The sequence below is a fragment of the Carassius gibelio genome, chromosome B23 (assembly GCF_023724105.1).
Source record: "Carassius gibelio isolate Cgi1373 ecotype wild population from Czech Republic chromosome B23, carGib1.2-hapl.c, whole genome shotgun sequence".
Taxonomy (NCBI): Eukaryota; Metazoa; Chordata; class Actinopteri; order Cypriniformes; family Cyprinidae; genus Carassius; species Carassius gibelio.
This window is the reverse complement of record NC_068418.1, coordinates 28,022,279-28,049,564: the sequence shown is the minus strand read 5'-3', so window position 1 is coordinate 28,049,564 and position 27,286 is coordinate 28,022,279. Positions and strand designations below refer to the sequence as shown.

Below are 27,286 nucleotides of genomic sequence, written 5' to 3'. Positions count from 1 at the left end.
AGGTTCGAATCCAGGGTGGTTAATGTTGCTTCTGTTCAAGCCATTGGATTTTCTCTGTGTTCACATTGAATCAAGAATGTGTTTTGGTCTTTCTCATCTGATGTTCTGTTTGATTTCGAAGTTTTGAGATCATTCTCACACCTTAACCTCTCTTATACAGTATGCTGTGATGTGCATTGACTGAGTGGTGCACTCTTCTAAGCTGCTGGTTTCAACCCTCTAAGGTTGGGGCTTCAAATCCAGGGTGGTCAATATTGTGTTTGTTCCAGATGTTGGATTTTATGAGGATTTTATTTTTGTTCATTTTTGAACATCTCTACTTCTGATCTTGTTTTTTATGTATATTATACTGTTGCCATATTTGCTCTTCTTGCTCTACACTATGCTTCAAAAACATTATTTGTTAGCATGCAAGTTTATGCTTCATTGGTGTTCCTTTTTATATAAAAAGATATCTTCAGCATTATAGTATCTGTGTGCCATATGTTTCATTGTATGAGAAGAATTGTGCTCTCACAGATGAGGTAAAGGGTTTCAATTCTTCTGTGGGGTGACATAATAATAGAACATCTGATCAACAATACGGGGACATCTTTGCAACATTTCCACTAAGTTTTATACTTGTTAAATTGACAGTTATGAACAAAAATAATGTGCACTTAGTGGGTCAACTCCTGCCATTTTATACCATAAGAAAGCATTTTATGTTTGTTGGTTTCATTGAGGATCAAAAAAAAAAGACACTCAAGACACTTAAATGGGATCATCAATTAAGCCTTACAGCATGAATACTTGTGTTGTGTACACTAAATATAAATCACTTTAACTATTTTCTCCAATTCCAGTTTCTTTCAATTCCAGATTTCATAGTACAAATGAAATAACCTGAATGCAAAGAAAATGACTACTATATCATTTTATCCATTATCATGTGTTCTCTATGTAACACCGTGTGATATGAATTGTGCTCGGAGATGTCAAATAATATATATTAAACAAATTCTACATAAAATTAAATGTAGATCAGTAAACAAAAAAAAGGACATTGAAAGACTACATTAAAGTTTATGAAAGCAAGGACAAAAGTATATTCTAATTCATCATGTATTTATTGTTCTTTACAAACAATTTACATTGAAAATATTGTGCCTTAAAACCCCAGTGAGCAAGCCAGAAGGCAACAGTGGCAAGGAAAAACTCCCTAAATTAGTGAAGAGGATCATCAGCAGAGAGGTATAGGGAGAAACCTTGGGAGGAACCAGACTCAGCAGGGGCAAGCCATCCTCCTTTGGCTGGCATCTAAGTTTGCTGTACATAGGCCAAATATAATACAAGCCATCCATCCAACATTTCATATAGAATTGTGTTACTTTTGTGGTTATGCATTTGTGATATCTTTGACTATTGACTGCCTGCATCGGTTTATAGTTTTGCCGGGACATTTTCTGAAGATACTTGAACAATGATTTTGTATTCACTGTAAGAAAGGGAAGCAGAAAAGTTAAGTCAAATTAGTATCAACTTCTGGTTGTGTGCCTCTTCATAAAAACAGTTCATGGAGTGGAGAATCATAATGGATAAGGTGCAAGTTTGAAGTGTAACGCATTGCACAAACCTGAAAATGTATCAACAGGTGCAAGACTGCTTTAAGAAATGAGTCAATTTGAGTATTGCAGATATATTAATTTACCTTTTGATTGGTTGTGTGCCTCTTCATAAAAACAGTTAGTGGAGTGGAGAATCATAATGGATAAGGTGGAAGTTTGAAGTGTAACATTGCAGAAATCTGAAAATACAGTCATGGAACATTAACACAACTGAAACATTGTACAGATGTCTATGTTAGTTGCACACTCACCTTTTTGGAGTAGTGGACTGTAGATATTGGGTTTTCATGCACAAACCTGAAAATTTATCAACAGGTGAAAGACTGCTTTAAGAAATGAGTCAATTTGAGTATTGCAGATATATTCATTTACCTTTTGATTGGTTGTGTGCCTCTTCATAAAAACGGTTCATGGGGTGGAGAGTCATATTGGAGAAGGACGTTGGATGTGTAGTAAATTGCAGAAATCTGAAAATGCATTCATGGAAAATTAACTTCTTGATAATTAAAGTGTTTGCACAACAAAAACCATTTAGCAATCTGTACACTCACCTTTTGGGAGTAGTGGACAGGAGATATTGGGTTTTGATGCACAAACCTGAAAATTTATCAACAGGTGAAAGACTGCTTTAAGAAATGAGTCAATTTGAGTATTGCAGATATATTCATTTACCTTTTGATTGGTTGTGTGCCTCTTCATAAAAACGGTTCATGGGGTGGAGAGTCATATTGGAGAAGGACGTTTGATGTGTAGTAAATTGCAGAAATCTGAAAATGCATTCATGGAAAATTAACTTCTTGATAATTAAAGTGTTTGCACAACAAAAACCATTTAGCAATCTGTACACTCACCTTTTGGGAGTAGTGGACAGGAGATATTGGGTTTTGATGCACAAACCTGAAAATTTATCAACAGGTGAAAGACTGCTTTAAGAAATGAGTCAATTTGAGTATTGCAGATATATTAATTTACCTTTTGATTGGTTGTGTGCCTCTTCATAAAAAACAGTTCATGGAGTGGAGAATCTTAATGGATAAGGCGGAAGTTTGAAGTGTAACATTGCAGAAATCTGAAAATACAGTCATGGAACATTAACTGATTGATAGTGTTTACACAACTGAAACATTGTACAGATGTCTATATTAGTTGCACACTCACCTTTTTGGAGAAGTGGACCGTAGATATTGGGTTTTCATGCACAAACCTGAAAATGTATCAACAGGTGAAAGACTGCTTTAAGAAATGAATCAATTGGACTATTGCAGATATATGAATTTACCTTTTGATTGGTTGTGTGCCTCTTCATAAAAACAGTTCATGGGGTGGAGAGTCATATTGGAGAAGGAAGTTTGATGTGTAGTAAATTGCAGAAATCTGAAAATGCATTCATGGAAAATTAACTTCTTGATAATTAAAGTGTTTGCACAACAAAAACCATTTAGCAATCTGTACACTCACCTTTTGGGAGTAGTGGACAGGAGATATTGGGTTTTGATGCACAAACCTGAAAATTTATCAACAGGTGAAAGACTGCTTTAAGAAATGAGTCAATTTGAGTATTGCAGATATATTCATTTACCTTTTGATTGGTTGTGTGCCTCTTCATAAAAACAGTTCATGGAGTGGAGAATCTTAATGGATAAGACGGAAGTTTGAAGTGTAACATTGCAGAAATCTGAAAATACAGTCATGGAACATTAACTGATTGATAGTGTTTACACAACTGAAACATTGTACAGATGTCTATATTAGTTGCACACTCACCTTTTTGGAGAAGTGGACCGTAGATATTGGGTTTTCATGCACAAACCTGAAAATGTATCAACAGGTGAAAGACTGCTTTAAGAAATGAATCAATTGGACTATTGCAGATATATGAATTTACCTTTTGATTGGTTGTGTGCCTCTTCATAAAAACGGTTCATGGGGTGGAGAGTCATATTGGAGAAGGACGTTTGATGTGTAGTAAATTGCAGAAATCTGAAAATGCATTCATGGAAAATTAACTTCTTGATAATTAAAGTGTTTGCACAACAAAAACCATTTAGCAATCTGTACACTCACCTTTTGGGAGTAGTGGACAGGAGATATTGGGTTTTGATGCACAAACCTGAAAATTTATCAACAGGTGAAAGACTGCTTTAAGAAATGAGTCAATTTGAGTATTGCAGATATATTCATTTACCTTTTGATTGGTTGTGTGCCTCTTCATAAAAACAGTTCATGGAGCGGAGAATCTTAATGGATAAGGCGGAAGTTTGAAGTGTAACATTGCAGAAATCTGAAAATACAGTCATGGAACATTAACTGATTGATAGTGTTTACACAACTGAAACATTGTACAGATGTCTATATTAGTTGCACACTCACCTTTTTGGAGAAGTGGACCGTAGATATTGGGTTTTCATGCACAAACCTGAAAATGTATCAACAGGTGAAAGACTGCTTTAAGAAATGAATCAATTGGACTATTGCAGATATATGAATTTACCTTTTGATTGGTTGTGTGCCTCTTCATAAAAACAGTTCATGGGGTGGAGAGTCATATTGGAGAAGGAAGTTTGATGTGTAGTAAATTGCAGAAATCTGAAAATGCATTCATGGAAAATTAACTTCTTGATAATTAAAGTGTTTGCACAACAAAAACCATTTAGCAATCTGTACACTCACCTTTTGGGAGTAGTGGACAGGAGATATTGGGTTTTGATGCACAAACCTGAAAATTTATCAACAGGTGAAAGACTGCTTTAAGAAATGAGTCAATTTGAGTATTGCAGATATATTCATTTACCTTTTGATTGGTTGTGTGCCTCTTCATAAAAACAGTTCATGGGGTGGAGAATCATAGCGGATAAGACCGAAGTTTGAAGTGTAACGTATTGCACAAACCTGAAAATGTATCAACAGGTGAAAGACTGCTTTAAGAAAAGATTCAATTCGAGTATTGCAGATATATGAATTTACCTTTTGATTGGTTGTGTGCCTCTTCATAAAAACAGTTCATGGGGTGGAGAATCATAGCGGATAAGACCGAAGTTTGAAGTGTAATGTTTTGCACAAACCTGAAAATGTATCAACAGGTGAAAGACTGCTTTAAGAAATGAGTCAATTTGAGTATTGCAGATGTATTAATTTACCTTTTGATTGGTTGTGTGCCTCTTCATAAAAACAGTTTGTGGAGCCGAGAATCATAATGGATAAGGCGGAAGTTTGAAGTGTAACATTGCAGAAATCTGAAGATACAGTTATGGAACATTAACTGATTGATAAAGTGTTTGCACATCTGATACATTTAGTGAAATATGTAGACATCTGCACACTTACCTTTGACAGTAGTTAGTAGTTAGTTGATGCACAAACCTGAAAATATTGCTATTAGGTGAAACGGTGCCTGAACACTGTTTTATTCTGACACTACTACATTTACATTTTCATCAGTTGTTTTCTTCAGTAAGAAAGTTATTGAGGTACATAATTATGTGTTGGATGGAGTACAGAATCTCTTGTATGGGAGAAATTCTGACTTGTGCATTTCATACGTCTAAAAAGATGACTTGCAGATGTGCTTGCATATAGTTGATTGATTTAACCATGCCTTTATTCTGCTTGTGTAATCATGCACAACTGAGTCTACTTACCAATTTTGTGTTGTTCTATTGACTTAATTGTGATATTAGGAGACAAATGGATGGATGCAGGCAGTCTTTGTGGATGCTTCCTATAATGTTTGGAAGCATCCATTATGATTTGGATGGCTTAGAATGACTGAAATTAGATTATGGATTAAATGTCAGTTAAAAATAAATCTCTCAAAACTGAGAATTTAAGCAGAATTAAAATAATAATAATAATAATAATAATAATAATAATAATAATAATAATAATAAAGCATTAAGATGAATACAAAGTAAATACTACAGTTACCTTGGCTGGGTGAAGTTTACTAGCTCAAGAAAGAAGAGCAATTATGGGAGATGTTGCGTTGAAAATGATGATCACTTGTTTGAATTACAGGCTGGATTAACTGGACTCTGACCATGTTGGAATCTCAGGATAGCACTCATATCGTATGGACACAAAAACAGAACAGACAATACAGTGATACAATTCTCATTTCAGAGTGTTGCATTGATAAAATGGATTACCTTCAGATAATACTTCAATCATAACATGGAACAGCTGTACATATTCAACTGATGGATCATTATAAGAGTTATTCATTTAGATATAGATAGACTTAGAACATACCGTCTCCAGTTGTACACTTGCCCTGCAGTTGTATGCCAGTTGGAAGCTCAGGATGAACATTGAACAAGTAAGAGCACAGACAAGAAACAAATAATGCAGGTTATAGAGATTTCATTACATAATCACACACATTAATTTTTACCTCAGTGAAATAAGGACTGCTTGGTGGTAACTGTAATACGTTTGCACAATTTCAACAGAGACATTATCTGCATCTTTAACATAGACATGGTCTATCAGTGTACCTTTTTCAGTGGTAGGGTGTTGCACATGTTGACTGTATCCATGTAGTTCCATTAGTGTACCAATTGTAGATGATGTCAAGATGTCCTCATTGAAGTCTCCCATAATCACTTTCTTTCCTGACTGTTTCTCCAGCTCATCAATAACATGCAACATATTTTGTCGAAACAGATTAAGTGGATATGAATTAGGTCTGTACAGCAAAGCAGCATTCAAACTTAGATGTGGAACTGCAAAGTATAGACATTCCAAGTTACAAGGTTCTGGAACCCTGACATTAAAATGAATGCTTTCACAACAGAATAGTCCAACTCCACCTCCTCTTTGTTGTTTTAAATCAGTGAAAAGTGGAGTACTGTTGTCATAACATTTAGCTCTTGGATTGCTCTTAAAAACAAATCCTGGAATCTGTACTTGGTCTTCAACTTTTAGCCACGTTTCAGTTAAACCGATGCAATCTGCATTCATTATCTGTCTGTGAACTTGAAGATCTTGAACATGAGCTCGAAGACTTTGTACATTATGAAGAGCAATTGTAAACACGCCAGGTGTCTTTACAAAACTGTAATTTTCTAAAGTAAGTCGGGGCATGTTTTTCATAGCGGAGTCAATTTTCTCATTACAATATATGACAGAGTCTTTGAAGTTATTAATTATTAGTCCATCGAGGGTTCTCACACGACTCAGTGCAACATATGCTTGTCCCGGAGAAAATACCTTGTCAAGTGAGACGACCGCTTGATCTACTGTGAGTCCTTGCACTTTATGAACGGTGCATGCCCATGCCAATTTAAGTGGAAACTGACGTCTTAAACCACCATCGTTTGAGACTTGATCTTCTTCCACTTCAATAACAGTTGAATTTGGAGAATATTTCTGTCGCAGCTTCGATCTCTGAACTTTACCAACATTTGGATCATCAAATTCAACATGGATAGCTGATGGGAAGTCATCATCTTCATCATCATCACGTCTTTGTTTTCTGCTTATGTGGACAACTGTGCCACAGGCTCCATTGACAAGTCCATCAGAAACATCAACATTTTTCCTAAGCATTACTCTGGCACCAACACCCAAGGAAACACATTTGTCCAAACAAGAGTTGAAAACTTTTGCATGAAATCCAACTTTCCTTTCTATTCTTCCAGTTTCTGGATTTCTAGCAAAGTCTCTAGCGTGAATAGTGATTGCCTCAGGACAACGCTCATTAAGTTTCTGTATATTGTACTCATCAACCTGAGCATTTGTAGGGAATATATGAATAGCATCGCATTCTTCACCAGTTTCACGTTGCTTCAACATGTTGATGTCATTTGGGCTTAGAGTTTCGTTCTTTTTATGAACTCTCAGACGATTTAACATTTCAGCAAAAGATGCATCTTGTTGCCTGACAACTTGTGTTAGTTCAGCAATTTCAAAGTTGGTATCCCAAAGATTCACTCCTTTTGGATCAACGTACAGGGGAATTCCCTTGACTGGCGGTAGCTGATAAAAATCACCAACACAGACCAAACTGACTCTTCCAAAAATTGAGTAGTCACCAGTTTGCTTAATTTGTCTCAATCTACCATGAACATAAGACAAAAGGTGATGGTCAACCATAGACACCTCATCAATGATCAGAATCTGCAAACCTCCCAGTTTTGCACGCAGTGAATTGATTTTGTCATCACTTAGGGGCTGATATGGCAGTTTGACATTGGCACCTATGGAAAAGGTATTATGGATTGTAGAAGCACCAATTTGAAAACTGGCCACTCCGGTTGACGCAGTTAAAATCACACTTCTATCATCAGGGTTTTCGGACAGCTGAGATAAAAGTCTGGAGGATTCATAGTAGATCGCTTTGATTAAATGACTCTTGCCTGTGCCTGCTCCACCAGTGACAAACAAGTGAAATGGTTCAGGGTTTTCACCAAGAAGTTTCTCTAAACACCATTTCCGTACTTTGTAAAAGATTGCACATTGTTGTGCATTTAATGATCGCAGTAAACATAATGCTTCTTCTCTAGAAATTCCAGCCTGATTGGTTTCAATACTGTATGGAGTTCGAGGGTTCGTTACAAGATCTGGAATAGAACACTCAGAATCATCTTCATCAGGAATTGTATTACTCTTCCTTAGTTCTAAACATTCGTGACGTTCCTTTTCAGTTTCAGGACATAACGCAGCCCAAGCATCTTCCAAATCAACACCTTGCTCCAAAAGCTGTTGAGCTCGACCAATTTTGTCACTTTCCTTTTCAAAGAGTGCTCGATTAGCATCAACAATACATTTGACTTGAGTCACATTTCTCCCACATTTCACAGCACCACTGTTGTAGAATTCCTCATAAGTGCTAAAACTCTCAGGCTTGAGCTGACAATCTTCATAATGTGGCAAGAAAAGTTGCAACAATGAATGAAAGTACTTTTCTGGATCTTTTTTGGGAGAAAATCTCGGATATCGAACAACAGCAGGGTCAGTTCGAGTTCTCTTCATCATATAACCACAGTCGTTGTTAAGCTTGATCACCTTGTCTTCAGAAGACTTTTTTTGTGAAGAAACCTCCGATTTTGACAAGATCCTGTTTTCAGAGCAAAAACTTGCAAGACATTGGGTCTCAAACTCTTCCGTGTTTGGCCTATTCTTGTATCGGTCAACCAGACTAGTCATCCAAAAGCTAGCTTCTTCACCAGACTGATCAACTTTGTTTTTGATGACACGAAGAGGCAAACTCATCTTTACAGGATTCAATCCAATTGGAATAAACTGGACTTTACGAGAACATTCCTTCAAGTGCATACCGGTCAGACGATACACAGCCTCTTGAGCAGAAACTTCTCTGTTGTGAAGATATACACTACCAAGCATCTTCAGTGATGATCTCGCTTCAAGGTTTCCATTCATGGCTTCGTTTTGCGCACGTTGCAGCAACAATCCCATTTCTTGTTCTGCTTTTGTGATGTAACTGATAATGTAAACCACTACAGAGTAAGCATCAGTGACGTACTGGATATCCATGTTGCCTTGCCAGGCACGCAGTAAATGTTTATTATACTGGTTCACCCAGACGTCTTTTGGACTTCTTTTCAGGACAACGGATTTCTTTTTGGAACACTGTGCATACACTTTCTCAAAGAGAGCTTGGTTAATACCAATGGATTCAAAAAATGCATCAGTTGAGTCATAATCCATATCAGAAGCTGTTAAAGCCTTTTTCACTTTTTCTAAAACTGTACGTGCAGTATCTTTTCCGTCACCGCTTTTCAAATCGTCTCGACTACCACCTCTTGTAATAAAGGTACGGCTTGATGGGGGTCGTGGAAAATTAAATCTGCAAACTGTCTTTTTCTTACGACATGTCTTTGAATGTCTGACACTGTGCTTCTGAACACCGTTGACAATCTCAAACAGTTCAGTTTCATCCTCGCTTGGGGTCTCACAAGTGATGTAACGATCAATGAAACTAGCAACCAAACCATCGTTTTCTTCATTGTCTTCATTTAACGTTGGGGCATTTTCAACCCAAAACAGACAGTGAACATGAGGAGATCCACGCTGTTGAAACTCTACGCGATAAAAGTAATCTACTATTTTCCCGATCGGTTGAGCTGAAGACATGATTACATTTCTCAGAAAACAATGCCATCTATGATCAAACATTCTTGCAGCAGTCACTGGGTTTCGTCTAATCAATCCACATTTTTCAGACCAGTCAAGTTCATCTGCTTTCACATTTTTCCCTTCCTGTTTGATTATAGTACTAATCATTTCTGGCCATCTGAGATCCGCAGAACTAAAGGATGCAAAGAAAGTTGGAATACCTAGCTGTCTTACAAGTGCAAAAAGGTCCTTTTGAGTAGACTGCCAATATGGAGGTGTTCCACGGATTGGTCTCAAAAACTTGTATCCTTCATCAAAATTCAAGATTTTAGATAACGAGTCTGGGTTTGTTAGTACATCTGAAGTCACTTCAGTCAACAAACTCTTCTCAGATCCTTTGCGCAAAGCAATTGAAACATTGGATACAACTTGATCAATCTCCGACAGATACTGTGCATAGAAAATGAAGTCTGTGCTTTGTGCAAAACGTCCATCCGCATTGAGGATTCTTGCATTCAAGTATCTTGACAATGTTATTTTTACCTCCCTCTTATCATGAAATGTTGGACCACCAGTTGGATATAGAACAGGGAAACATTTTGCTTCGTTAGACCTATCAGATAACAAACTAACAGGACTGTTACCTTCAGCAGGTGCCAGATTTAATACATCCTGGAAATGCTGATCAATTACTTCTGAACCGATGTCCACAGGTTGCAATGACGTATCTGACAAAAGACCACTTTGCTCTTTGATGTAGGTAAGGTCTTCCTCTTGCTGTTCATCAAGGTCATTTTCATCATCAATCTTTTCAACTACGTCTTGTTGCTCCATTTCATCAACATTTTCTTCTGGTTCGTTCAAAGAGTTGATCCACTGTTGATTAATCTCCACATCACCAAACCACTTATTGAACCGGATCAAATATTTCAGAGCATTTCGAACACGATCAGTGTGTACATACTTGTACTCATAATGCCCTTTGTAGGTTAACTTGCGTTTCAGTTTGATCCTTATCATCTTGTCATCACATTCATTTCGTGGAAGGATATTGGACACATCTGTGGCATTAACCGGGACGCACACTACAGGGCCATGGCATCCATGTTGTTTACCACGAGGAAGGCACAGTAATTTCATAAAAGGAATGTTACGTGCAATTAGATGTTGTTCCAAAGAGTTGAGGCATTTCAGTTGATTTGGAACATCCACCAAATGCATGTTGTTTGCAACGCTCTCTTCGGGCAGTTGTCCACAGAGGATTTTTCGATGACACGTTAGACAGATCCATAATTTGCACCCTGAGGAATGAGCAGAAGATCCTTCACACTTTTGATCACAGACATGAACATACCTGGTTGTGATGCATCTTCTTCCCAAAGCAGCGATTTTTACACCTTTGTCTTCATAGCATTGTCTTCTACATTCAACAACCTGCTTTCTGAAAAGTAAACGGTGACAGACACAGCACACAAACTCTGGACCACTACTAATTTCTTGTCTAAAATTACCAATAGCAACAGCAATGTCTTGTTGTTCCTTCTTTCTTGCATACTTTTCACAACCTTTTTGTATTGAAAGCACACGGAAGTTCACATCTTTATGATATTTCATTACAGAATACTCACACACTCTTCTTTTGAAGACTAGGTTTTGCAGATATTTTTTCTTTGAATACTCACACACTCTTGCTTTGAAGGCCAGGTTTTGCAGATATTTTTTCTTTGAATACTCACACACTCTTGCTTTGAAGGCCAGGTTTTGCAAATATTTTTTCTTTGAATACTCACACACTCTTGCTTTGAAGGCCAGGTTTTGCAGATATTTTTTCTTTGAATACTCACACACTCTTGCTTTGAAGGCCAGGTTTTGCAGATATTTTTTCTTTGAATACTCGCATACATTTGCCTGAAAAGAAACATTATATTTATATTTCAATCGAGAATACTGGCAAACACGTTTTTGGAACTGAATATTGCTCAAGTACTTGGCCTTAGAACGTTCACACTTTGAAAAACGAACATCAACATTTTTTAGATATTTGTCACGAAGAATTCCCTTTTTTCTTTCTTGGTAAGATCTATCTCTACTGTATTTTGTTTGGTCATATTCAATTTTTTTCCCCCTGTAAACGGGGTCATCAGAATATTTTGTTTTGGCATATTCAATTTTTTTCCCCCTGTAAATGGCACCATCACAATATTTAGCTTTGGCATGCTCAATTTTGTTCTGTCTGTATTCAGGGTCATTACCATACTTTGCCTTCTCGTACTTCAGTTGTTTTTGTCTGTACTCGCTGTCGTTGCGATATCTGTCCCGATGCCTTTTGGTTGGACAACATTCTTCAGCATCACTTACCTTTCGCTTACGCAGACATGGTTTGCTGACCTCATTTGAGACCACATTTCCACATGCTCCTGCACAAACAGAATCTCGATCCCTGTGCTTAACACATGTCACAACTTCATAATGATTACGGTTACAGTGTTTCAGATAAATTGCATTCTGAGTGAATGCCTCTCCATTAGGTTTGTGCGCATTCCATCGGCCGTCATTAAAAGTCATTATGGTGGTTTTGAAAAGATCAGCCGCAACAAATATGTCAATTTCTGTTACCCATGAGCCAGAATAAAACATTCTAGATCGTGTCAGATAATCCTCTGCTGAAGAATACTCACTTCTCACGTACCTCTCAAACAGCGGAGTATTCATCTTCAGATGTTTCACAACTGCACGGCGAACCTTCAAGTGTTTCTCCTCACTTCCACATATCACATGTGCCAACGATCTGAAAAAACAGTTGCCGTCTGGTTTAATGGTCTTTGTCTGACACGGAGCTGAAATGGGACCAAAGTTTATGACATTATGGTCACTGTTATCACTGGACATTTGTATGAGCTCACATAAAGCTTGCTTATCATTATGTGTTAAGGGAGAAAAAAAGACATCTGGAACTGAAACATCAGTGATCATCAGGTCATCGGTTACAACAGTTTCAGCGTGTGATTTTGTAACCCGTTTACCTGACAGCTCAATGTGCTTTTCTTTCCTCAATCTTTTACCTTTACTTGGCAACACATTAGAGACTGTCTGCGTTGGAAGGTTAGGGTTTCTCACATCTGCAACTTCATCCACAGGTACCGGACAATCAGGGGTCTTTGGCTCAGTCTTCACAGATTCACGTACCTTTGGTGTGCGTTTTAAGACGTCACTGTAGAGGGCTTTACCGGAAGAGCATGGTAAACTGCTGCTGCCTGCTTCTTGCAGCGGATCAGACACTTCTGCATCTGCATGAACCAAAACTCCAGTTATCTCAAATGGTGGCTCAGGTTCCCCAAACAACTGTGCCATGTCATTGATATAGTTGTACAGAGACTCTATGGTACTGTGATAGACTACACAACTTGTGTCTGTCCTGATGGCATGAGAGTCAACGACTGCATACCACGACCCTTGCTTAATAACTGCAGATGTGTTGGCACAAATGGTTAACAAGAAAGCATCAGCACTAAGTAGAGTTTGCTGAAGGGCTACATCAAGTGGCATGGCTACAGCGCTTATGGCTTGGTCATACTCGTGGTACTCATTGACATTAACAAAACCAGTCAGAGACGGAGTGTACTCAATGGAAAATGTAGTATTACCCAACATGTGTCTCCTCGGTAGTTCATGGACTGCAATGTAATTCCTACCCTTCACTGCCCGATCTTTTATGTTACCCTGTTTTCTCAGAGATTCATAGAGGCGTGTTCCTGCAACCAAGACACTGTCCAGATCTTGTGTCGACCACGTAAGCACATTCTTCAGCTTGCTTCTCAACACTGCCGTGAGACTGATAGCTCCACACTGCCTGTTGCGTGAATCTCCAAAGCGGGCATCAGCTTGATCAAAAGAGCCTTTTAGCATGGATTTCTGTGGAAAATCACAACAAGCACTCAAAGCACTTTCATGGCAATTTGCAGGAATGTTTTGTTCAGTTTGGATAGGTTTTTTCATGGATTTTGGTTGGGTTTTCATGGGGTGCTTCATCTGGGGTTGCCGGAGTTTGCCAGAGTCTACTTGAAAATCAGATGGCTTTACCTCACTCTTTACAGATTCACAGACCTTGGGTGAGCGTTTTAAGACCTCGCTGTAAAGGGCTTTACCAGAAGTGCATGGAAAACTGCTGCCAGCGGCTTCTTCCAATGGATCACAAACTTCTGCGTCTGCATAAACCAAAACTCCAGTTATCTCAAATGGTGGCTCAGGTTCCCCAAATAACTGTGCCATGTCATTAATATAGTTGTACAGAGACTCAACGGATCTGTGATAAGTAACACAACTCGTCTCTGTTTTGATAGCATGAGAGTCAACAACTGCATACCATGATCCCTGCTTAATAACTGCAGATGTGTTGGCACAAACGGTTAACAAGAAAGCATCAGCACTCAGTAGAGCTTGCTGAAGAGCTACATCAAGTGGCATGGCTACACCGCTTATGGCTTTGTCATACGCATGGTACTCATTGACATTAACAAAACCAGTCAGAGATGGACTGTACTCGATGGAAAATGTAGTATTACCCAACATGTGTCTCCTTGGTAGTTCATGGACTGCAATGTAATTCCTACCCTTCACTTCCCGGTCTTTTATGTTACCCTGTTTTCTCAGAGACTCATAGAGGTGTGTTCCTGCAACCAAGACACCATCCAGATCTTGTGTCGACCACGTCAGCACATTCTTCAGCTTGCTTCTCAAAACTGCCGTCAGACTGATGGCTCCACACTGCCTGTTGCGCAAATCTCCAAAGCGGGCATCAGCTTGATCAAAAGAACCTGTCAGCACGGATTTCTGTGGAAATTCAAAACTCAAATTTAAAGTGTTCAAATCATTATCCATCGACTTGGTTGGAATCACAAACCTTCCTGCAGATTGTCTGGAACTTTTGACAGATTGGTCACACCTGTTGAAACATTGTTTTGAGCTTTTTCTTTTGTTTTCGTTTGAGTTCAATGGGAATCTCTTTGAAATAGACGGTGAATGAACGGGAATAGATGGTTTATGAACAGGAATAGATGGTTTATGAACGGAAATAGGCAGGGTATATCTGGGTTTTGTTTGGTTGGAAATTTCCGACATCGAACATAGGCGTTCTTTGTCTGTCACTTTTGGACGAGGACGTGACACAACCTCGGCTTGACTTGTTTTAAGAGGAAGCGGTGCAGCCTCTACCCCAATTGGATTCACAGGGAGGGGTGGAACCTGTTGAGGGGTGGTTTCTACACAATGGCAAAAACCGCCTATTTTTTTACGAGGATGTGGCATAACCTCGGCTCTACTTGTTTTAAGAGGGAGCGTATTTGCCTCTACCCCAATCGCGCCCACAGGGAGGGGTGGAACCTGTTGAGGGTTGGTTTCTACACGATGGCAAAACCGACCTTTTTTTATACGAGGATGTGGCATAACCTCGGCTCGACTTGTTTTAAGAGGGAGCGTCTTTGCCTCTACCCCAATTGTACCCACAGGGAGGGGTGGAACCTGTTGAGGGGTGGTTTCTACACGATGGCAAAACCGGCCTTTTTTTTTACAAGGAGTGGGCATAACCTTGGCTTGACTTATTTTGAGAGGAAGCGTCGCAGCCTCTTTCCCGTTTGTTTTTGCAGGACGGGGTGGAACCTGCTGGGTGGGGCCAGGATTACAACTGCCGGAGCAGTCGGCCATTTTTTTACGAGGAAGCGGCGTTACCTCGGCCTTGTATGTTTTAAGAGGTGGTCGTGCAGCCTCTGCCCTTTTTTTAAGAGGAAGGGGTGGAAACTCTGCTTCAGTTATTTTAAGAGGAAGCGGTGCAGCCTCTGTACTTGCACATCTCTGTGCGTATAGCCGTTTGGCTATTGTCGACCTCTTGGTTGGTCGCGGCATCTGTGAACACGGAAACAGAATTACTACATGTACTTCTCAATTCTTAAAGCATCAGAACCTGATTACACTGTAGCTATTCAAACAGTTCAAATGATTAACATAAAAATGTGATGTACTAACATTAACAGGAATGGAAAGAGAATAAGAAATGTTTCTTAATTAAAATATCAATGCAAGATTTTGTGACCAGCAACATATTCACATAAGCCCTTGACAAGACACAAGTACTGATTAATATCTTAACACTACCTAGCACACATGGATACGGTCTTAATTTTGCTATGAAAAAAAGCAAGCATTTAACTTCAACTCGCAGTCTATAACCAGTGCACCACCACACAAAAGAAAAAGATACATTTGTCAGCTATGGTTTGTTATACATTTAAATGTATTTTAGCAGTATATTCTAAACAATGTTGAAAAAGTTTGACTTACCTCGCAGTCTTTAACCAATGTGCCACCACAAGTGAAAGAAAAGGCATACTTGCCAGCTATGCTTTGTTATTCATTTAAACATTTACTACAGCAGTATATTTAGGGCTCAAGCCTGGAGGGCGAGAGCCCTATTGTTTTCCTTAGGATTATTTTTTATTTAAATTATTTTTTTAAATGGTTACAAAAAGTTGAATTACCTCAGCTCGCAGTCTAGAACCAGTGCACTACCACACATAGAAGGAAAAGGTACACTTGTCAGCCAGGCTTTGTTATACATTTAAACACTTACTTCAGCAGTATGTTCTAAATGCAAGTTCAAAAATTTTGACTTACCTCAACTCAGTCTTTTCCCAGTGTACCAGCACATGCAAAAAAGTAGTGTGATAGTTAGGAATTTTAAGAACTTCATTTCACACATTTAAAAATTATATTGAAATTATAAAAGGTTAACTCAACTCACACTTATCCATTCACCAGCACACATAAGTATTGTTTAGCATATTCAATTTACACATTTCACAAAAAACATTTCACAGCTAAATAAACTCTTTAAACTTTATCATTTAAGGAGACCATTTTTCAAGAAAACATTATCAACAGGAATGAAAACATCAAGAAATGTTTCCTAAAATATCAATGCAAGATTTTATAATGAGCAGCAACATTATTCACATAAGCCCTTGACAAGACATAAGTACTGATGAATATCTAAAGACTGCCCAGCACACATGGATACGGTCTTAATATTGCTATGAAAAAAGCAAGCATTTAATTTCTAAACTCGCAGTCTATAACCAGTGCACAACCACACATAAATGAAAAGGGTACACATTTTAGCTATGCTTTGTTATACATTTAAATGTACTTAAACGGTATATTCTAATTGTTCAAAAAGTTTGACTTGCCAAACTTTAACCAGGCACCCCATTCATAAAAGAAAAAACGTATACTTGTCAGGCATGCTTTGTTATACATTTAAACATTTACTACAGCAGTATATTCTAAGTGTTTTTAATAGTTACAAAAAGTTGCCTTACCTCAGCTCGCAGTCTTTAACCAGTGCACCACCACACACAAAAAAGGGTATACTTGTCAGGCATGCTTTGTTATGCATTGAAACATTTACAGCAGTATGTTCTAAATGCATTTCAATAAAGTTCGAAAAGTTTGACTCACCTCAACTTGGTCTTTTCCAGGTGTACCAGCACATGCAAAAAAGAGTGATAAGTTAGGCATTTTAAGAACTTCATTTCATACATTTAAAAATTATATTCAAATTATGTTACCTCAACTCACACTCTTATCCATTCACCAGCACACATAAAAAAGTAGTATTGTTTAGCATATTCAATTTACACATCTCACTTTCAAAAAAAAATAAAAAAAATAAATAAAAAAACACATTACACAGCTAAATAAACTCTTTAATAAACCAATTAAGGAGACAATTTTTCAAGAAAATACATTATCATCAGGAAAGAAAACAACAGAATAAGAAAATGTTTCTTAATTTAAATATCAATACAAGATTTTATAATGACCAGCAACATAATTAATATTCACATAAGCCCTTAACAAGACACGTACTGATGAATCACTTAAGATTGCCGAGCACGCATGGATACAGTCTTAATTTTGCTATGAAAAAAGCAAGCATTTAAATTCTCAACTCGCACACTTTAACCAAGCAGACACCACAAAAGAAAGAAAAAGGTATACTTGCCAGATATGCTTTGTTATAAATTTACTTTAGCAGTATATATTTTTTTAATAGTTACAAAAAGTTGACTGACCTCAGCTTGCAGTCTTTAACCAGTGCACCACCACACATAAGAAAAAAGAAATAAAGTAGCCTATACTTGTCCGCCATGCTTTGCTATACGTTTAACCCTTGTATATCATTTAAATTCACTACCCTTTCATTATGTTTGGGATAAAAACATCCATTCAGTTAAACTGCTGTAAAAATTTATGAGATGAATTTGTTAGATTTTTTTTTTTGCACAAGTTATTCAAATCAACCTCAGTCCTTATCAAAACTAGCATTTTTTACTAGCACTCTTTAATTGCCAAGTTCATAAATGACATCACGGATTAAAAAAAAAAAAAAAAAATCGATTTCTTTTTATCAGTCTTGGGCATGCCAAAAATTAACAACATTGACATTAATGCATTTAGCTTTTGTGCAGCATTAGATTTACTTTTTTCCACCCTCATTTATTGTTGGTAGCTGTTTTTGCCCCATTGACCTCCATTATAAAAAAAAAAAAATTGATTTTTGATAGTGCGTGTATGCATGCATGTATGTGTGACAGAGAGAGACCTTTGTGCACTTACCTTGATGTATCCACAAAAAAAAAAACAATAATGCACCCCAGCTCTCAGAACTACATGGAGTAAACAAAAAAGTAGTGTTTATGCACACTTATATAGGATGGCCTGTGTGTGAAGTGCTTGTCTTTCCTTGATGGTAAAGGGAGTTTCAAACCTTAAAATCCTGTATGTATATATGTGTGTGTATATATATATATATATTTTATATAAACAATTCTACTTTGCATCAGATTTGTGAACAATTTATTATGAACCAAAAAGCAATACCAACTTCAAAATAAGCTACAGCTTGCTGGAGTGGTCCAGCTGTATAATTTCTAAGACTTTTGTACAAAGTCAAGCCCTTTCCTTAGCCATTCCACACCATCAAATGACCTGCAGGATGGCATAAGAGTTTGAATCCACATACTTTTTTTTAATCTATACTTAACACAATCATTAAAAGGCAGTAGGTGCATAAACATTTGTTTACTCCATGTAGTTCTGAGCTGTACATTTTGATTTTCTCAAATACATCAAGGTAAGTGCACAAAGTTCTCTCTCTGTTTCGCACACACACAATATAATATGCTGTTATACCCCATATAGCTTCATTTACAAGTCAGAAACTAAGCTTTTTTTGCAAAAGCCCATCTAAAGGGTTCATGGTCCCACATAGTGATCAACTGGAGTAACAAATTTTACCTCTTCCCAACAGAGAAAACCACAAAACAAGAATGCATGATTATATGGTGTCATGGCTTTGCAATCAAAATGTCATTATAATAGAAGTCAATGGGGCAAAAACAGCCACCAATAATAAAATGGATAATTTTTTTTCTAATGTTGCATAAAAACTAAAAGTGCATAAAAGCCAATGATGTTACTAATCTTTTACATACCCAAGACTGTAATAAAAAGTAACAAAAAAAATCCAGTCACAATACTTTTATATTGAAAGTGACAATTTATGAACTTGCCACTTAAAGAGTTGAAATCTTGGATCGTTTTAAAAATGTAGTAGTTTTCATTAGGACTGAGGTTGATTGATAGATTCATGCAAAAATAAAAAATAAATAGAGACATTTTTACAGCAGTTTAATGAAGTTGATGTTTTTATCCTGAACATAACAAAAAGGTAGTGAATTTGAACAATGCACAAGGGTTAAACATTTACTTCAACAATATACTTCAAACTCTTTTTAATGGTTACAAATAGTTGCCTTACCTCAGCTTGCAGTCTTTAACCAGTGCACCACCACACATAAAAGAAAAAAAATGGGTATACTTGTCAGGCATGCTTTGTTATACAGTACATTTACTTCAGCAGTATATTCTAAGTGCATTTTAATAAAGTTCAAGAAGTTTGTCATACCTCAACTTTGTCTTTTACCAGTGTACCACCACATGCAAAAAAGTGATAAGTTAAGCATTTTAGGAACTTAACATACATTTAAAAAGTACATTCAAATTATTTTTACATATACAAGAATTATAAAGGTTAAATCAACTCACACTCTTGTCAATTCACCAGCACACATAAAAAGTAGTACGGTTTAGCATATATTCAAGTTACACAACTTTTCATAGTTAATTATAAACTCTTTATTAAGCTTTATCAATTAAGAAGACCATTTTCAAGAAAATATAGTGTAGACCACTAAAACTAAATTACTTTGTTTATATAATTTGTAAACAATCTGAATCAGAATTAGTAAATTCTTGTGCATCACTTTACCAAAAAATAAAAATAAAAACCCACACAAAATCCCTAATATTAAACATAAAATTACCTTCCGATAAACTCCAGAATTGCATTACAGATCAAACAATAGACTAGCATAATAAGAAAACTATCCAATTAAAGTAAAGATAAAACACTTCAAAGGAGTTGCCATTTTGAACACATGGTCATTACAAACAACAAGCAAAATGAACATATTAAATATTTGAGCAAAATATCCACAATCAAAACTAAGAAGAAATAATCAATACACAGACACTTTTAAAACAAACATACCTGCTTTAGAAAAACAGATAAACCGAGCAGCACATGCTCTCTCCTTGATATACTGCCAAATTAAGACCAGGTGCAGCTTGATGAATTGGTTAGCATGTGCTCTAATGCTTCTGTGAACGTTCTCATACCTTAACCTCTCCTCTGAAGCTCGTTGAATATGCATCGATGGTTGCACATGCACCAAATAGCTCTTGTGGACTGAAGTGAATGTTGCTTTTGCTCCAGATATTGGATTTTCTGTGTGTATTGTAGCATAAATTTGTTTTTTGGTCAATCTGATCTGAATTGCTGTTCATTTTTTTTAACTTGTCCACTTCTGAACTTATTTGTTGTTTAATCTACATTCTATTTCAGCTGTATTTGCTTTTCTTGCTCTGCACTATATTACATAAACATTCTTGGTTAGCATGCAAGTTAGTGCTTGATCTGTGTTCCTTTTTATATTAAAACATATTTTCAAAATTATGGTGACTGTGTTCCATATGTTGGCACAGTGTGATAACATGCTCTCACGGATGATGTCACAGGTTTTAATTTTTGTTTGGGGTGACATTATAATAGAACATCTGATCAACAATACAGGAATAACTATACATATTTTCAGTTGCTCATCCTGCTCTGCATTACACTTCCTACCCATATTGCTGGTTGCAGATATTTTATATTCTTTATATATTCATAGTTATTGAAAGACATTATATTTGCGGTACTGTATTGTTTTGTTACATTTGATATCATAACCCCCAACAAGTTTCACTTCACTGATGCAGATGTGTGCTTGTGTTTTCAGAAATATATTAAACCATGAAAAAACATTATATATACAAACTATTTAAAGATATTTCTTATTATAAAATATATTTTGTTTCAGAGTCAATTTCATGTTCTTAGAAAAGTTTTTCATGATTGTGCTTAATTATTATGCTAATGTTAATGAACTACTAACCAAATACTGAACAATGTACACAAAAATCATTAAGATTAAATAAGATTAAATAATAAAAAAACAGCAACATTTGTCAGTCAACATTTCGAAAATGATATATAAAAGTATACAAACAAGTTAATAATAACATATGGCATGTTGTCCATATCATGTGAACCTGTCGTTATCATGTGAACACAATAAACTAACGAGCTCATTAACAATTTCCTCATTACTCAATTAAGCTGCACAATTGCAAAAAAACATTTAAATAAGCTATTTTATTTGGTTCAAACTTGACCACGTGGTGCATCAACCGTAGTGAAGTCAGCTGAAGAACAGAAAACGGTAAGAATTTGTTCTTATGTGTGTAAAATGTTTTCAGTTTCTTAAACCCTACATGTACTAATTCTATATCCTATCTTAAATTTTTTCTAGATATGGCAAGTACTTCAACTGCCAGTCTTAACCAGTCTGTTACTGGCTACATACACAATGTCACACCTCTGCGTCATGGGGTTAAAAGACAGTACTTTGAAGGAGTCTTACAACAACGCCACAAAGTATGTAAGGTTGTGGTGTTCAAGGTGGAGCTCCATTCGAAGTTTCTGAAGATTGAGAAAGACCGGTAAACTTTACTTTCACTCTTACAAATACTTGTGGGGTTTTTGTCTCTACTTCTGATACTTTGAACCTGTACAGGAGAAGGGTACTGTCTAGAATTTTACAATTGTGATATCATAATGAAGACTTAAAATTACACTTTGAAGCTGAAAATGAAAACCTGTTACAACTTCTAGTCTGCAAGATCAAACTTTGTTTTTCCTAAGGTCTTTTTTTGTCATGTTTTAGATGCCCGGTCCAACTCAATAATGTGGTTGTCCAGCCATCAAGGAGAGAAGATGGAATGGACATACTCTTCACCCACCAATCAAAATGGTGTTGTTTGACTTCAATTGACTACCCTTACAACCCCACCATAATGGTCACCATTCAAGACCAAACAATTAGTCAGATTCTGCAAATCGACATGGAATACCACAGAGTAAGTATTAGTGGTGGGGAGGGCAAAGAAAATAACTTCTCAATCAATTCTAAACCCTTCAAGATGTTAGTAGCTTGGTTAACAAATGCAGGTTTACTATGCTCTTTACACCTTTGCACATTCCACAGATCCAGGAACTGAATTCATAATTAAATATCAGGTAATAGTAACCGTATTAGACTGTCCCAATATCTTGTTTATGCTCCTTCAGGTAACTTTAAAAGTCAACTTGTTGTCTTCTCGAAGAGTTGGTTGACATAGTGGGATATGAATAGTAATGAAACTAGAAATGTCATATGACACTAATTTGTATTGTTAATGTTCTTCAGGTTAACATCACCGCAAAGCTGATCCAGAGGGAAAGCGAAGGACATGCCTTCCTTCAGGATGATGTCTTGTTAGAAAAGGCAGTCTACACCATAGCGGACACCACAGGAATAATGGAGCTCACTGTCTGGGGCGAGCAAAACCTTCAGCTGGACTCCTGGTTTTATATAACCAATGTTTCTTTACGGATGTTCCGAGGTACAAAATTCCTATCCACAACAAAAGACACAAAATTCACACCCACCACATGCACTGACCCCACATTTCCACTACAGCCCACCACATCTGAACATGTCACTGGAAACATAATTGGCGCCAAAGTTACCATAATATACATTTGTCCACTTAAGCATAAGTTGCATAACATGGCACTTTCCTGCACAAGAGTCCTGTGTGACAAGTGCGATATATTTTACAGAACTGACGCCATTACACTACACACACACGCCAGGCTCAAAATAACCACCACAACTTCAGATGAAATAAAATCTGTTAACATCGAGAACCACGTTCTCCGAGCCACTATCCAAATTCCAAAAAACGCCACAACCGACACAATAATGGACTCTATTTTGGACCTCCCCACTATGAACATAACAATACACAACCACTACATTACCCACCTGGCATATCCAGAGAAATCTCATACAGACACCCCACAACCCAACAGTCCACTTGTGCACTTCTCCCCACCTACACAACCACCAGCTCCAAGTGAAGACCTAGCGGAACTTGACCTTTTTATGGTGGAATCTCCACTAGACACCCAGCCAAAAGTAAACCAGCCAACTCCCCCATCTCCCACTTCTATTGCTGATACCCCAAAATAAGTAATGCCTTGTTGGTTTTAAATTGTAACTTATGTTTTCTTTTTTTTTTTTTTTTTTTTTTAACTGGAAATGTGGTGTTTTAAGTTTCAATCCTGTGTACGCTTGAGGCAGCTCTTTTTATCCTCCCTAATTTAAATTGTGAATATTGAAAATGTTGTATACATTTCCAAAAATATATTTCTGTCTTTGACTATGGGGATGTGTTATTTCTGTTAATAAAGAACCCTCACTTCAATGCTTTACTCTTGTTTGCTTTATTTGCTACAAAGTTGGTTTGTCAATCCACAATGGGAGAAGTTTAATTTTGTTTAACCTTTTAATCTGTTAGTGTCTTTACTTGAGACAGATGAGAATTTTGTCAGACTTGTTAAAGCTACTTGTACACTATTTTGAAGTCCTTTCCAATATCTTTTAAACTTAACATGGCTGAACAAGAGGTGCATGTCCTGAAAGACTACATGCTATGCACTCTATAGTTTGACATTTTGCAAGTTTATTGCAAAAGTTAACCTATTTGAAACCCCTTTTAATTACTAAGAAATAACTACTGGAATTGAGCATGCCTATGTTTTGACTTCACATTAATTGCAAACTGCATGACCATTAACCAGAAGTTATTAAATTGTGTACTGAACAAGGTCAACCTCAAATCGGTTCAGAGGCTATCTAGTCTTAAGTTTAATTTAATCAAAACCAAATTTGGTACACCATCTACACCATTATCTGAGGGTTCAATGGGAACAATGCCACCTATGGGTGTTGAGATACCAAAAATGCACATTTGCCTAACTCCTGAATAGTCAGTCAGAAAATTATGATCTTGGTGCCTATGGATTCTGTGGGTTATGCCAACTCGGTCTCATTCGTCATTTTCCAACATGACGTCTGTCCACCATATTGAGTTGAATAAACTTTTTTTTTTTTTTTTTGCAATTACACCTTTGAAATCTGGTTCAATTTTGTAAAATTTTATATCTTCAGACCAGATTTTTGATATTCACTCCCATTCCCGACATGTACCTCTTGGATGTTGACCGTGCCTGTGCTTGTTGATTTATGCTAGTTAGCTTAGCATGCTAATTAGCTAAAATGCTAACACGTTTCTATTGACTCTAATGGGTCTCCTGAGGTATCTGGTTAACTTTGAGCAACGTTAGCATTTTTTAGCGTAGCATGCTAATCTGGCTAAAATGCTACTTCGGGCTTTTGAGAGTTAATTCTCACACCTTAACCTCTCTTCTGTGCCATGTAAATCGTGTGTCAACTAATGTGGCGCACTTCGCTAAGGCACTGGTCCCAAACCCGAGAGGTCGTGGGATCGAATCCGGGGTGGGTAACGTCGATCCGATGTAAGTTCCATTTTGGCCATTTTGCTTCGTCCCGCTCGTTGCTCTGGCTACAGCCCTTCAGGGCTTGGCCCCGGTATCGCTGCTTGCAGCTATATTTATTATTATTATTATTATTCTTCTTCTTCTTCTTGGCCAATGGGGGTCTATGGCAGCCCTATGAAGGGAACATGGGAAAATGATAAAATTTGGCACACTTGTAGAGATGACCATTATTAGTGATCTGACCAACTTTGGGGTCTCTATGACCAACTCTATAGCGCCACCACCAGTTCAAAAATTCAACATTCAAACGTTAATAACTCTTGAACCACTAATTCTATGAAAATAAAACTTAGTACATCTATTTTGTCTCTTCATGGAGATTCCATTCCACACCTTACATTAAGACTCCGCCCATTACAGTAGCGGCCATTTTGAAAAGTACAGTATTCAGTCTAAACACTACTCCTCCTTCAAAATTGGTCCAATTCTTCTGAAATTTGGCTCAGATGTTCTTTGGACTGAGCCGCACAGAAATGACTGAACAGATTTTTGATTTTCATCTTTGTTCAAAAGTTATTCAATTGTGAACTTAATGAGGCTGACCTAAAATCGGTTGAGATGCTGTATCTCGGCCAAACTTTGATCAATCGAAACCAAACTTGGTACACTTCATCTACACCATGATCTGGGGGTCCATGCCAAATTTGGGAATAGCGCCACCTATGGGTGTTGAGATACCAAAAATGCACTTTTTTGCTTATAACTTCTGAACAATTCATCAGAAAATTATTTTCTTGATGTCTATGGATTCTTTAGATCATTCCGAATCTGTGGATGTCAATTTTGTCAAGACCACCAGGACCACCTGTCCGCCATTTTGAAATTTGTCATAAAATGCTATATCTTTTGAATTACTGTACATATCTTCACAAAAATCGATAGGCATCATCAACATCATATCCCGGAGGTACTCCGGAAGTTGGAAGCGAGCGCCACCTAGTGTTCAAGAGATATAACGATTCTTGCAAAACCCCTTATAACTACTGTAAATGTTGATCGATTTTTGTTATTTTTATGTCATTTTATTCCGTGGGTTATGCCGAATCTGATGATGTCTCAATTTTCATTTTCCAATATGGCGTCTGTCCACCATATTGAATGGAATGAAATACAGTTTTTTCGCTACTCCTCCCTGAAATCTTGTTCAATTTTGTCCAAAATTTTATCAGATGAACTTCAGACCGGGCCTGACAGAAATGACTGAACAGATTTTTGATATTCACTCCCGTTCCTGACATGTACAGCTCTGAAGTTGACCGTGCCTGTGCTTGTTAATTCATGCTAATTAGCTTAGCATGCTAATTAGCTAAAATGCTAACACGTTTCTATTGACTCTAATGGGTCTCCTGAGCTATCTGGTTAACTTTGAGCAACGTTAGCATTTTTTAGCGTAGCATGCTAATCTGGCTAAAATGCTGCTTCGGGCTTTTGAGAGTTAATTCTCACACCTTAACCTCTCTTCTGTGCCATGCAAACAGTGTGTCAACTAATGTGGCGCACTTAGCTAAGGCACTGGTCCCAAACCCGAGAGGTTGTGGGTTCGAATCCAGGGTTGTCAAGGTTGTTTCTGTTCAAGCCATTGGATTTTCTGTGTGTTGAATCAAGAATATTTTCTTGGTCTTTCTCATCGGAATCTCTGTTTGATTTTGAAGTTTTGAGATCATTCTCACACCTTAACCTCTCTTATGTGGCATGTCAAATGTGCATCAACTAATGTGGCTCACTATGCTAAGGTCGTGGTCCCAAACCCAAAAGGTCATAGGTTCGAATCCAGGGTGGTTAATGTTGCTTCTGTTCAAGCCATTGGATTTTCTCTGTGTTCACATTGAATCAAGAATGTGTTTTGGTCTTTCTCATCTGATGTTCTGTTTGATTTCGAAGTTTTGAGATCATTCTCACACCTTAACCTCTCTTATACAGTATGCTGTGATGTGCATTGACTGAGTGGTGCACTCTTCTAAGCTGCTGGTTTCAACCCTCTAAGGTTGGGGCTTCAAATCCAGGGTGGTCAATATTGTGTTTGTTCCAGATGTTGGATTTTATGAGGATTTTATTTTTGTTCATTTTTGAACATCTCTACTTCTGATCTTGTTTTTTATGTATATTATACTGTTGCCATATTTGCTCTTCTTGCTCTACACTATGCTTCAAAAACATTATTTGTTAGCATGCAAGTTTATGCTTCATTGGTGTTCCTTTTTATATAAAAAGATATCTTCAGCATTATAGTATCTGTGTGCCATATGTTTCATTGTATGAGAAGAATTGTGCTCTCACAGATGAGGTAAAGGGTTTCAATTCTTCTGTGGGGTGACATAATAATAGAACATCTGATCAACAATACGGGGACATCTTTGCAACATTTCCACTAAGTTTTATACTTGTTAAATTGACAGTTATGAACAAAAATAATGTGCAC

The 27,286-nt window shown here is 37.1% G+C and overlaps 1 protein-coding gene and 1 long non-coding RNA gene across 48 annotated transcripts in view; one reads left to right on the top strand and one right to left on the bottom strand.

Annotated features, from left to right (window-relative positions):
* Nucleotides 1-1,328: 1,328 nt before the first annotated feature.
* LOC128011727 (uncharacterized) overlaps nt 1,329-27,286 on the bottom strand; it is a 109,607-nt gene continuing 83,649 nt past the window's right edge. For 6 of the 47 annotated variants that reach the window (XM_052594426.1, XM_052594427.1, XM_052594428.1 and 3 more), the window contains 13 exons: nt 4,278-4,323; nt 4,099-4,193; nt 3,672-3,717; nt 3,493-3,587; nt 3,066-3,111; nt 2,887-2,981; nt 2,459-2,504; nt 2,280-2,374; nt 2,159-2,204; nt 1,980-2,074; nt 1,859-1,904; nt 1,691-1,786; nt 1,329-1,477 (listed from right to left, as the gene is read on the bottom strand). In XM_052594426.1, coding sequence (XP_052450386.1) covers nt 1,726-1,786; nt 1,859-1,904; nt 1,980-2,074; nt 2,159-2,204; nt 2,280-2,374; nt 2,459-2,504; nt 2,887-2,981; nt 3,066-3,111; nt 3,493-3,587; nt 3,672-3,717; nt 4,099-4,193; nt 4,278-4,323 — 812 coding nt within the window. In that variant the 3' untranslated portion in view covers nt 1,329-1,477; nt 1,691-1,725. Of the gene's footprint in view, nt 1,478-1,690; nt 1,787-1,858; nt 1,905-1,979; nt 2,075-2,158; nt 2,205-2,279; nt 2,375-2,458; nt 2,505-2,579; nt 2,677-2,765; nt 2,812-2,886; nt 2,982-3,065; nt 3,112-3,245; nt 3,283-3,371; nt 3,418-3,492; nt 3,588-3,671; nt 3,718-3,846; nt 3,889-3,977; nt 4,024-4,098; nt 4,194-4,277; nt 4,324-4,398; nt 4,497-4,571; nt 4,670-4,744; nt 4,841-4,931; nt 4,968-5,245; nt 5,373-5,531; nt 11,442-11,495; nt 16,060-27,286 lie in introns of those variants that run through there. The other 41 variants (XR_008182597.1, XR_008182636.1, XR_008182613.1 and 38 more) reach the window with 41 other exon arrangements.
* On the top strand, nt 21,718-23,711 carry LOC128011732 (uncharacterized). The gene is made up of 2 exons (XR_008182638.1): nt 21,718-21,902; nt 22,127-23,711. It is a non-coding gene; the product is annotated as an uncharacterized LOC128011732 (long non-coding RNA).